The sequence below is a fragment of the Eublepharis macularius genome, chromosome 1 (assembly GCF_028583425.1).
Source record: "Eublepharis macularius isolate TG4126 chromosome 1, MPM_Emac_v1.0, whole genome shotgun sequence".
Taxonomy (NCBI): Eukaryota; Metazoa; Chordata; class Lepidosauria; order Squamata; family Eublepharidae; genus Eublepharis; species Eublepharis macularius.
The window spans coordinates 135,897,845-135,911,153 of NC_072790.1; the positions used below are offsets into that span (position 1 = coordinate 135,897,845).

Sequence of the window (13,309 nt, forward strand, 5' to 3'; positions counted from 1 at the left end):
CTGGTACCTGTGCTGGTGACTCTGCTAGCCGATTCATGATTGTGGGTGAGAAGTTGTTTAAGGTTGGGGGGCTGTCTGTAGGCAAGGAGAGGTCTTCCACCCAGGGCTTCTGAGACAGAGGTATCATTTTCCAGGATGGGTTGTAGCTCACTGATGATACGTTGGATGGGTTTGAGCTGGGAACTATAGGTGACAACCAGTGGTGTTCTGCTGTTAGTTCCTTTAGGTTTGTCCTGGAGCAGGCTATTTCTGGGTACTAGTCTGGCCCTGTTGATTTGTTTCCTCACTTCATTTGGTGGGTACTGTAGCCCCAAAAATGCTTGTTGTAAATCTCTTAAGTGGGAGTCCCGATCAAGAGCATTGGAGCGGATACGGTTGTAACGTAAGGCTTGGCTGTAGACAATTGACCGAGTGGTATGTTTAGGGTGGTAGCTGGAGGCATGTAGATATGAGTATCGGTCTGTGGGTTTCCGGTATAAGGTGGTATTTATCTGTCCATTATGTAGTTGTACAGTGGTGTCCAGGAAGTGTACCTGTTGTGTAGAGTGGTCCAGGCTCAGGTTGATAGTAGGGTGAAAGTTGTTGAAGTCCTGATGAAATCTCTCAAGGGCTTCCTTCCCATGGGTCCAAATGATGAAGATGTCATCCAAGAATCTTAAGTATAGTAGTGGTTTCAGTAGTGGTTGCTCCAAGTTCGCCATGAATATGTTAGCATATTGTGGTGCCATGCGTGTGCCCATGGCTGTGCCATTAACCTGTAGATATAAGCTGTCACCAAATTCGAAGTAATTGTGAGTGAGTACGAAGTGACAAAGTTCAGTGGCGAGGTGTGCTGTGGTTTTGTCTGGGATAATATTCCTTATGGCTTGCAGTCCATCTGCATGTGGGATATTGGTGTATAAAGCCTCCATATCCATGGTTGCTAGGATGGTGTCATCTGGTAGGTTGTCAATGGACTGTATTTTCCTGAGGAAGTCAGTGGTGTCCCGTAAATAGCTGGGTGTGCTGGTGGCATAGGGGCCTTACGTTACAACCGTATCCGCTCCAATGCTCTTGATCGGGACTCCCACTTAAGAGATTCACAACAAGCATTTTTGGGACTACAGTACCCACCAAATGAAGTGAGGAAACAAATCAACAGGGCCAGACTAGTACCCAGAAATAGCCTGCTCCAGGACAAACCTAAAGGAACTAACAGCAGAACACCACTGGTTGTCACCTATAGTTCCCAGCTCAAACCCATCCAACGTATCATCAGTGAGCTACAACCCATCCTGGAAAATGATACCTCTGTCTCAGAAGCCCTGGGTGGAAGACCTCTCCTTGCCTACAGACAGCCCCCCAACCTTAAACAACTTCTCACCCACAATCATGAATCGGCTAGCAGAGTCACCAGCACAGGTACCAGGCCCTGCAACAGACCCAGATGCCAGCTCTGCCCTTATATCTACCCAGGGAATGCAATTACAGGACCCAATGGCATCAACTACACTGTCTCTGGCTCTTACAGCTGCTCATCCTCCAATGTGATATATGCCCTCATGTGCCAACAATGTCCATCTGCTCTGTACATTGGACAAACCAGCCAACCTCTACGCAAAAGAATAAATGGACACAAATCTGACATTAGAAATGGCAACATCCAGAAACCAGTGGGAGAACACTTCAATCTACCAGGACATTCCATCAAAGACTTAAAGGTCACTGTAGTTCAACAGAAACCTTTCAAAAACAAAATCCAACGGGAAGCTGCTGAATTGGAATTCATATGTAAATTTGACTCTGTCAAGCTGGGACTGAATAGGGACTATGAATGGTTATCTCATTATCAAAAGTAACTGATTTCCTTTACAGAAGCAAACTGATCTCCATATCAGAAGGAGCTGTTTGCATCTACTCCTCCCTCCCCTCTCCTCCTCTATATCTGACCAGTTTCTTCTTGCCCTCCATGCATCTGACGAAGAGAACTGTGATTCTCGAAAGCTTATGCTACAATAAAGTCGGTTAGTCTTAAAGGTGCTACTGGACTCTTTCTGATTTTGCTACTACAGACTAACATGGCTAACTCCTCTGGATCTTGAGATTACAGTATAGGTCTGCTTTCCCAGATTAGGATAGGAAACTGTTCTTTGGGAAATTAAGGTGGAAAGAAGAAAGCATGTTGCTTCTTAGTGATAATGGTAGGTCAGATATAACCCTTAGACCCAGAACTGACCAAGGGTCAGCTGAACCCCATCACTTGTGGGAAGCAAAATATCTTCCAAGGCCTCAGTCTTACCAGCTAGCATCACCTCTGTTTTGTCAGGATTTGCGGGGGGGGGGGGGGTATACTTTACATTTCTACTGACCTCTTTAAAAGAATGAGTGAGACTTTTTTAGTGAAACAGTATAGCGTCCAGATCACATGAAGGGATGGTATCACTTTACTCTGCTTAGAGTACTGTGTTAAGTTTTGGGCACCACAGTTTAAGAAGTATGTTTACAAGCTGGAACATATCTTAAGGACAGCTACAAAAATAGTGAGGGCCGGGTATAGAGACCAAATCATATGAGGAAAGGTTGGAGAAGTTGGGTATGTTTAGCTTGGAGAGAAGACAGCTGAGAGGTTTTATGATGGCCATCTTCAAATATTTGAAGGGCTGTCAAAGGATGGAGCAGGGTTGTTTTCTTTTGCCCCAGAGTGTCACACCAAAACCAGCAGGTTAAAATTAAGCCAAAAGAGTTTGCAGCGAAACATTAAGAATTTCCTGATGGTTAGAGTAGTTCCGGTGAAGCAGGCTTCCTTGGGTGCTGGTGGGCTCGCTCTCTTTGGGATTTTTAAGCAGAGGTTAAATGGCCATCTGACAGCAATGCTTGATTCTGTGACTCACTATGAACTCATGCAGATTCCGGTGCTTGGCTCTTGTGGCCCTTTCTTATGTGCCCAGGGTAATGCTGATGACCACTTTAGGGCAGAAAGGAATTTTCCTCCAGACCAGGTTGGCCAGGGATCTTGGAGGTTTTTTGCCTTCCTCTGGGCATGGAGCAGGGGTCACTAGGGGAGGGGGGAGTAGCTGTGAATTTCCTACATTGTGTCGGGGGTTGGACTAGATGAGCCTTGGAGTCTATTCCAGGTCTGTGTTTCTATTTACATAAAAGCACATTTTGAAATGTTCCTTCTTGGCTGCAGGTGGTACAATAGGAGCTTGTATGAAGAATGCAGACAAAGGTCAAAGCCTTGGTGTGATTCAGATAAGTCCTCAAGCAGCCTTAGATGGGTCCCTTAGTATTGTATACTTGAATGGGGATAAATGCAAAGGTAACCGGCGGTACTCAACACGAATCATCTTCCAGTGTGATCAGTCTATGGTAAGCTTTTGCGTATTGCAATTCCTCATTCACAGATGCAGTTGATCAGACTATTAAGTTTTTGAAGTTTGGGGCTGGTCTTCTACACCCTGCTTAAGTGGGCTACACTGCTGCAGCTTCACCTCCCTGTGCCTATGCAAGTTAGCATCTCTTCAGATGGGAAGAAGAATGAATGAGCCACCTGCATGCACTGTTCAGAACTATATCCCTCTTCTAGGCTCAAAGGGCTGGCAACCATCCATTTCTTGGTGAAAGTGAGACTCCGTGTGTGGAGCTGCTGTATGACTGCATGGTTTGCTACTCAAGTGCTCTCCAGGATGCAGTTGCTGCTCACTCGGCATATGGGGTAGCGCAGACTAGATGGGGTTGGATTCTGTGGGTCCGTTTGTAGCACGTGTGGAAAATTTCCTTGTTTGGTTTGTTTTCATATTGACTATCCTTCAACTTGAGACCAAGAAGCAAATCCCAAGTCCAACTTAGTGTTAAGCAAATGTGCAGCTGTCTTGCCGCATGTGCAGGACCTCCTAGCCCTGCGCTCAGTCACCTGCGTGACAAGCCAGCCGCCCCAGCGCCCGCCCACACCACCAGCTCTGCGGCACACCGTGCACTGGGGTGTCCGGCTTGCCACGAGGGCGGCTCAACACAGGGCTAGGAGGCCGTTGGCCCAGTTCGCCTGCCCCGTGCCGCCTGTGTGGCAAGCTGGCCACCCCAGCGCATGGTGCACCGTGGAGCTGGCAGTGGTGGCGGCAGCGGCACATGTGTGCACTGGGGTGGCTGGTTTGCCATGTGGGTGGCTGACCACAGGGCTGGGAGGTCCTGCGCACATGGCAAGCCAGTTGCCCCATCGGCGGGGCAGGTGAGGGCCTCCCAACCCTGCACTCAGCCTCCTGCGCGGCAAGCCGTGGCGCGCTCCTGGCAGCTGCGCCCCAAGCTACCCCCCCTGCCCCCCTCGATCCGGCCCTGTACATAGTTATAACTGATAACCAATCCTCCTCCGTCCAACACAGTGCACATTAATAACTCAGTAGAAGTTGCAAACCAAAGAAGCAGTAACTCAGTATAGCCAGTAAAACACATATACATTAATGGCAGGGATGTATGCATTCCTGACATGGATTCAGGTTAAAGGATGCTTTTGAGAGATGGACATCTATTGGACTGGGACCTGCACATCTGTGGGACTGTCTCTCCCTGTACATTCCCCAGAGGGACTCTGTTTAGGGCACATATTCAGCAGTGTGCTGTGTCAACTACACTGGCTTCCCATTGAATTCCACGTCAAGTTCAAGGTTCTGGTTCTAACCTTTAAAGCCCTTTGCTGACTGGGACCTGCACATCTGTGGGACTGTCTCTCCCTGTACATTCCCGGAGGGCATCAACTGGTGATCCCTGGCCCCAAGGATGTTTACCTGGCCTCAACCAGGGCCAGACCCTTTTTCACTCTGGCACTGCCCTGGAGGAATGCTCTCCTTGTTGAGATCTGGGTCCTGTGGGACCTATTACAGTTCTACCGGGCCCACAAAACCGAGATGTTCCATCAGGCCTATGACTGTGATTGAGGAGCTGGTGAACTATCCTGCTGGTCTCTTGCCTGGTCTGCTTCACATCTACTGCCTTAATTAGATCTACCATACTTGCCCCACAGCAAGCTTGTGACGTTAGTCTGAGAGCTGCATCTTGGAGGTCCTGTGGACTTGTGTTCCTTCTTTTTATACTATATTTTAGAATCATAGGGTTGGAAGGTACCTCTAGGGTCATCTAGTCCAACCCCCTGCACATGCAGGAAATTCATAACTATCCCCCCCCAACTGCCCCAGTGACCCCTGCTCCATGCCCAGAAGATTTTATACCATTTTATTGTTGTTTTAGGTAATATTTATTCTTATTTATGATATTGTGACCGCCCTGAACCTGCTTGTGGGCTGGGCAGGATATTGAATGAATGAATGAATGAATTCCCAGTGCTCCTGACTGGCTCCTGTCCCAGCTTCTCTATCTGCTGCTTCCTCCTGTCCCCTGCTGGCCTTATGCCGCTCTCCTACCACAGAGCTTGCCTCAGCAGGGCTGAACCATTTCATGCTGCAGTCCACTGCCCTATTGCTGCTACCTGCTCTGCCTCTGCAGCTACCTGATTTTCTCTGCCTCCACTCCCAAACTCCAAAAGAGCTGCCTGTTTTTCTCTTTTTTTAAAAAATTTTTTTTTATTTTTCAGTATACTACACAACACTACAATAACACTACACAAGACTATCACAAGGGAAAGGAAAAGATGAAGAAAAAGGGAAGGGGCGGGGAAAAAGGGACAAAAAGGGAAGGATAACCTACAATCAACACTACACTTCAATGTTTTCCCTTCATACTGCCATAATAAAAAAAAAATAGCTCAATAAGATAATGATGGGGTGGTTAATCATACAGAATACACATTTCAGATTCTAATTAAACTTTCCTCCCCCTTCTGGGTCCCGGACGCAACTCTCTCTGTGCAACCGCAGCTGCGGTGCTCTTCTCCTCCCCCCCCCCCCTCAGGCTTCTCCTTTTCTTCGTTCTTGGTGCACTGGAATTCCGGGTTTTTATCCTCAAAATCCTTTAGTTGATCTTCTGATAGTATCTTATAGGCTTGATCTTTATGTCCAAACCATATTCCTTCCGGAAGTAACCATTTATACTTTATTCCATGGTCCCTCAGAAGAGCTGCGAACTTTTTGTACTTAAAACGTCTTTTCCGGACTAGAAATGGAACGTCCTTCAAAATCTTGACTTTAAGACCCATAAAATCCAAATCCGCATTGTATGAGTTATATAGGATAGTGTCCCGAATCTTTTTAAATGAAAAGTCAATAATGATCTCGCGAGGCAGCTGTCGCTTTGTTGCATATTTTGAAGAAGCCCGACGGACCTCCAAAATGGCGCTTTTAACCTCTTCTTTAGTTGTCCTCGCGGGTGTCGCCAGTAGTTCCGAGACCAGATCCCACAGATCCTCATTTTCCTCCTCTTTCACGTTTTGGAGACGCAAAATTGTCTGCGTTCGTTCCACCTGTAGCCCGATCAGCTGGTTCTCCACCAACTTCAGCTCTTTTCTCGTAGCCTTCACAAGTGACGCACTTTCCAGAGCAGACTTCTCTGCCCCCCCCCGCTACTTCCTTGATGGTTTTCACTTCACTTTCAATTAAGCCCACCCTTTGATCAGTTTCGTTCAGCTTGTCAACAAAGGGTTTTATGGCTTCCACCACCGCCCTGCGCACCAACTCTTCGAGCGACTCTCCCTTCTGCAAGGTAGCCGAGATTGACTTACCCAGAGCGGGACTTTGCTTCTTTGCTGCCATTTGGGGGGGGGGGGGGCGCCAGCCAAATTCTGGAACTCACCGAAGGGGAAGAACGAGTCTTCTTCAGATCAACCTCTCCTTCACAAACGCTTGTAGAACAGAAGGGATTCGCTTGTTTACAGGCTTCCGCCTGTTTCTTTTATTTGCCGTTTCTCGTTGCCCGGCGGCACTCAAGGCGCCGCGCACGTCTGCCGGCCTCCATAGGGACAAACGGGCAATTCCCCCCCTGCATTGATTTCGGGGGGTTCTTCCCGCAGCGTCCCGGACCCTGCCTCCCTAACTGGGAGTCCTGGGGGCTAATCCTTGCAGATCAGCCGCCCGGTCAGGGTGCCCGGGCGCTTCCTCCCGGACCCCGCCGAGAGGAGCGTCCGGCATGGCTGAGAAAGCGAAACCGAATCAGAGCTGCCTGTTTTTCTCCACCTTCACGCCTGCTTAACCCACTTCAGTTCAGGATTCTCTGGTTCGACATTGGTTCCCTTGCTGTAGTTTGGTACTGTTGGACTTTTTTTTGGTTTAGCTTGCATTGGGAGTGGGACTTGCATTAGGACTGCATTTGCTTAAGGTTCCCCTTTGCCTGGAAAGCCTTGGAAATATTTCCTCCACAGGAAACAATGGAGAGTGACTGGGGGCCCATAGAACTAGACTCCAGAGTCCTGTCTTCTGAAACTTGGGGTGTCTTTAGTGATGGGAAGGGGTAGATTCCCTTCCCTGCAAATTTGGTGGAGTATGCTTGGAAAATGCCCTCCCCCAGCTCCCCAGATAGTTTTCCCCACAGGGAAGAATGGCTTGATGAATTTGGGATTCCCTAATCTTGCCAAACCGACTTAGAGAATCTGACCTGGATTTCAAGGATACTGAACTTTTTGGGGGGGGGGGCGGGGGTGCACACTCCTAATGTGAACTCGAACTCTTGGGCTGATGAATTTTCCTGCCAGCCTAGCGGCCCTTGGAAATTAGATAAACTGGAGTGCTAGTTGTATATCATAACACTGGCAAGTTGGAAAGGTGGTTTACAGAATATGTAAATCACTTTTAGGTAGGGGTGGGTAGAATATGATGCATATCAGTATATAAAACTGGCCAACCCCACTCCCCCCCCTCTTTCATTTTTATGCTGTAGGGATCACCAGTCTTCCAACATGAAGAGGATTGCGAGTTTGTGTTTCTCTGGCAGCATGTGGCAGCATGTCCCGTGCGTAGAGCAGAAGGCAAGTATGGGTGTTCAGTATTTTTTTTTTAACCTGCACCTCTAAAAGCTCTTGTGTAGAAGTACTCTATAACAAGTTCCTTGGGTTGCAGGAGGTGATGACAGAATTCAGGAAGCTTAAATTGCACAGATTGGATCATACCATCATGTGCTGCTTGACTGAGCTCTTTTTGGACTCCCCCTTTCTCTTGGGCACATCCCCAAACCTCTGATGGCTATTCAGTGGATGTCCATGGGCATGCTACACAGAACAGGGAGCTGCAGTGAGAGAACGGAATCAAGCACGACCTCTCTGCCTCTACCCCAAGCTGCTCCTAGAGTAGCATGAAGGGGAAATCCTTGGAGGCTCCCTCCCACTGCCGCTCCTCTGGGTCTGGAAGCAATATGGCATGCTGCTCAAATGAAGAATGCAGAGAAAGAAGAGGGATTTGACAGAAATCGTCCTTATTTTTTTAAAGATAACAACATGTACAACGACATGCTGAAATGAATGACTGTAGACCTTTAATGAAAATGTTTATTTCAAAATCTTTCTTCAGTATGCTGACCTTGTATAGGTTTTGCTCTAAATTTATGCATAAGAGTTAAGTTCTGCGTGACTTGCGTTTCTTCTTTTTTTAGGTGAGAATTGTCAAGTGAAAGATCCTAGGTACGGTTATGTGTATGACCTGACACCACTTTCTGGAAAGGAAATGAAAGTAACCACTGATGAATATGATTACTACTTCAGCGTCTGCCGGGGACTGAGAACAATGAAGTGCAAAGATCCACCCCCAAAAACTGATGTAGTATCATCATGTCAAATAAAGAAGCAAAAGACATCTCTTACAAAAATAGCAGGTAAAGTCCTCCTGGGATTGACTGAATCGATTCTGCCTGTGGAGGGCTGCCTGGCTGTGAAGGGACATGCTCATGAAGAACCTAATAAGTTTCCAGAGTGGTTGCCTAAATGGTCCTTTCAAACTTAAAGCCTGTATGTGTCTGTTGTTGCTCTGTAGAGGGGTGGCCTCTCAGAAGCTGTTGTGTAGGAAAAGGCGCCGTGCTCTAAGGTCCATATCTGTTTCTATTTGACCTAGGAATGCAATGGAAAAAGTGGAGAGATTTTTAAAAGCCCTTCATAGTTTAAGGCGCTGTTATTTTTGCAAGTGGATGTATTTCATGCATCTTCACCAAAATTTAAGGTTAGCCAGAGCACTGCGGGATCTTGCCCTGTTAATCCCGCTCCAGGGAACTCAAAGCACCATATGTGGTCCTCTTCAGTTTATTTTCACAAGTGAAGTGAATAGGCTGAAAATGAAGCTGGTTCATGGTCACCCAGTGATCTTCACAGTTGGCATTTGAGTCTGCGTCTTCCCAGTCTTAGCTTGACACTAAGCACTAGACCATCATGACTGACGTCACTTGGCATTTATAGAATGTCTGCCATTTTCGAAGTACTCTACATATATTGTCCCAGTAGCCTTTACAAATGGCCTGCTAAGGTAGGCTTACATAGGCACACTGAAAGTGGGCTATATAATGCCTGGCTGTGATTTCTGTCATGGCTAACTGCCCACTGAAGTTTTGACTCCAGTGCCTTCAGAGTGAACAGTTGCATTTCCTTTGATGGTGTCCTTAGGAGAGATGCTGCCATTGCTGATGGCTAAAATATGGGGTGGGGAGAGTTGCAGTGTTGAGATCTCAGCACCACAGGCCAGGGCCAGGATTGTGCACTTGTAAACTATTTTTCTCTTAAACCTAGAGTTATCCCCTTTATAGAAAAACTGAAGCAGAAAGATCAAGATGATGCAGAATTGGGGTGCTTATCTGGGAATGGAATTTCTTTAACATAGCCCAGTTGTATTCACTCCTGTTCTGAGAGCCACATTCACAATTACCAGCAACCAAAAGAGCCACATGATGACTGTGTGACCTGTGTGCAACCCCACCAAATACACACATGCAATAATAGAAGATTTAACTTTTATATCTTAAGTTACATACAGCTTATATAACATAACTATTAATACTAAATACATAACTATAACTTTTTATAATAATAATAATAATAACATTCGATTTATATACCGCCCTTCAGGACAACTTAATGCCCACTCAGAGCGGTTTACAAAGTGTTATTATTACCCCACAACAATCACCCTGTGAGGTGGGTGGGGCTAAGAGAGCTCAAGAGAACTGTGACTCGCCCAAGGTCACCCAGCTGGCTTTGTGGAGGAGTGGGGAATCAAACCCGGCTCTCCAGATTAGAGTCCTGTGCTCTTAACCACTACACCAAACTGGCTTTTAAATTACCATAATACTCTGCGCTTGTAGGGTTTTCTCTCACCAGCACTATTGAACTTTATGCTTTACTTCCTCGCTGTATTCTTGCTCTCTCCTTAAATGCTTAGGTGAGCGAGAGGTATCCAAGGCTACCGTGCCTCATGCCAGAAGAGAGAACAAGAAGGTGGGGGGGGGGGGAGTACTTGTGAAGCTTTTTGTTTCAAGAAGCCAGTACACCTTCTTCTTCCCTCTAGAAGAAAGGGAAGTAAAACCACCACCACCCGATGTGGCCAGCTTGCTCTTCTCCCAGGTAGCTGCGGTGGTGGTTTTTGTTTCTATTCTCTGTAGCCAGGTTGCTCACTTCTTGGTAGCCAACCAGGCACTGGGATGAGAATATTGAGGCTGCAGAGAAGAGTGAGGTGTTGTTAAAGAAATACTTTACTTTTCTCCCTGGCATGACACCTGCACCTCAAGGAAGCTTGCAGTTTACCTCTCCTCCAGTCCCTCCAAAAGCAGCTGCTTCAAGATGAGAATTGCCTGCCAACCACAAGCCTCACCAGGCAATGCCTACCAGACCTTGATCACTTTCCTGAAACATGGAATAGGTGCTGTGTGGGGAGCAGTGTTCAGAAGAGCCACAGGCAAAATGTCAGAGAGCCACGTGTGACGCCTGAGCCACTGGGTATCACTGACGTAGGTCAAGTGTACAGTGTGCTCCGCCAACCCTGGCCAGCTCCACCTACCATCCTTTTTTCATTCTGGGAATTGGCCAGCCCCATCCAGCAGGAAGATTAGAGAGACGGTGATGGTTTTCCCAAATCAGATTGGAAACCTAGGAGCATGTGTCATTTTATCTGCTCATTCCCCAAACTCTGAATCAATCCCTGCTCCAAACCTCACAGCCTTCTGTCATTGGTAGCCAAGTTAGAAGTAGACACGGCTACCTTCTCATAAGGAACTGACTAAAATGCATCAGAAAGCTTTCTGGTGCACTGCCAAGGCCAGCAGTCTCCTGCATCCCTAATTAATTAAAAATAAATGAGTTAGACGCTACAATGAGATCAGATTTTGTCAATTCATAATTATCTTTAAAGCTGGATTTTCTATGGTATACTTAGCTGAATACTGGGAGATAGAATAATCCTTCCAACTACTTGTAATGCTAGCTGAAATCTATTTTGCTAATGTTTCCAGTTTTCCCTTAATACTACTTTTAAATATTTTACTATTAGGATTGTATACCACAAAGCTGACTTATGAAAATAGATTGATCAAAATTAATTACACTGGAGGAGAGACGTGCCACAAAATATATCAGCGGTCAACAGCTATATTTTTTTATTGCGATCCTCATGAAGGTTTGGAGGTAAGCAGATATGGAACTCCCATTTTTTCCCAAGTCAATGAATATCACTGACAATGGGTTGAACATAGCCAACTACCAGCAAAAGATGCTAGTGAGTGCAGATTGTCCCAGCAGTCCCTTTCGACGCTGGAGCTCTTTGAGCAGGTTGGGGGTGGAGGGGCTCTTCCAGGTTCCTCTTTTGTACTGAGTCCTGCAGTTCCAGGCATCTTTTTGGGAGATGAAAAGCAAATTTTCTGGGGGAAGGAGACTGGAAAGAAAATCCATGTGTATTGCTCTGGGATGCAGATGGGATGCAGCTCTACATCTTCTCATATCTGTCTTTTCCCAAAGAGACTGAAGTTGTGTTCAAGTGTAGCTCATATAGAGACTGTGTTGTGGGAGATAGGTGTCTGAGAGAATTGCAAGGAAAAGAAACAACTGTCTTTTAAACTGAACTTGGCAGTAACCACATAAAGAGGAAATATTATTCTAATCACAAGATGACTTCTTCACATTTGGAGTTGTAATGAAGGACAGTTGCAAGAATAACCTGACCTGGTGCTAAATGTGGTGTTCACCACTACATGAATGACAGAAGTATAATTGGCCATGCCAGGTGCATTGGTAGATTGTCCCCTGAAAGCTGATTCTTATCAGTGAAAATAGTTGTACTCTGTGCCAGAAAGTTCAGGTTCAACAAGAATTAACTGAAAATCATGCAGTTCTGGCAGGATGCCGCTTGATTTGTCATCGGTAGCATAACAATTATTAAATATGTTGGTTTAGTTGTTTTCCTGAACTTTCTGTTCAAACATGTTGATTCCTTAATAGTTTGGGTGTTGTTAGTATTTTGAGCAAAATAGGTTTTGTTCACTTGTCTTGCCTTATTCTCACTTGGTAAGGGCCGCAGCCACTTTATTATTGAATGACAGATAGCATCTATAACTCACTTTTCTTCCATCGTGGCTCTCAAGGTGGCTCAGCTAGGATTTCCTAGTAGTCTTCCATCCAGGCACTAACGAGGCCCAGGCCTACTTAGCTGCAGCAAGGTGGTGGTTTTTCATATACCCCTCAATAAAACTAAGTGAATAGATCTCTTTTTAAAAATCTGTTGGGGTTAAAGTTCGCACGGGCTGCTGGAAGCAACTTGTTCCCTCACTGTCCAATTTTTATTCTGGGATACCATTTTTAACAAGGAATTATGTTAGGTATAAGCAGGGGTCATTTTGTAGAAAAAGAGCTGCAGGAATTCATTAGCATAACTCATTAGCATATGCCACACCCCTCAATTGGGCCAAAATGGCTGGGATTTGGCTGCTGCCAGTCGGGGGAGTGTTCTCCCACCTGGCAGTGGCCCAATCAGGGCCCTTTTGGCCCCAATCCAGGTTGAAACAGTCCCAAAACGGCTCAAAATGGCCATTTTGGGCACGTTTTGGCCTGTATCGGGCCCCAAACAGCCCAGATTGGGTCAGTGCTGGGCAGGAGAGGGGTCCACCACCAGGCACCAACCCAATCCTGGCAGTTTTGGCCCTGATCCCAGCCGAAACGGGCCCCAAATGGCCAAATGGCCATTTGGGGCCCGTTTGGGCCTGGATCAGGGTCAAAACAGCCAGGACCAGGTCAGTGCCAGGCAGGGAAGGGTTCCTCCACCCAGCACAGACCCGATCTCGGCCGTTCTGGTCCCGATCCCAGCGGAAATGGGGCCCAAATGGCCAAAAATGGCAATTTTGGGGCTGTTTCGGCCCGGATCAGGGCTGAAAAGGCTGGGACTGGGTCGGTGCCGGAAGAGGGAGGCTTCCTCCATCCGGCACCAACCGAATC

General features: G+C 46.7%; 1 protein-coding gene across 1 annotated transcript in view; it reads left to right on the forward strand.

Annotated features, from left to right (window-relative positions):
* The window catches only part of IGF2R (insulin like growth factor 2 receptor), a 123,754-nt gene that overhangs the window by 58,328 nt on the left and 52,117 nt on the right, over window positions 1–13,309 (forward strand). Inside the window, exons 25-28 of the mRNA XM_054970116.1 lie at window positions 3,170–3,348; window positions 7,795–7,882; window positions 8,503–8,721; window positions 11,376–11,509. Coding sequence (XP_054826091.1) covers window positions 3,170–3,348; window positions 7,795–7,882; window positions 8,503–8,721; window positions 11,376–11,509 — 620 coding nt within the window. The remainder of the gene's footprint in view (window positions 1–3,169; window positions 3,349–7,794; window positions 7,883–8,502; window positions 8,722–11,375; window positions 11,510–13,309) is intronic.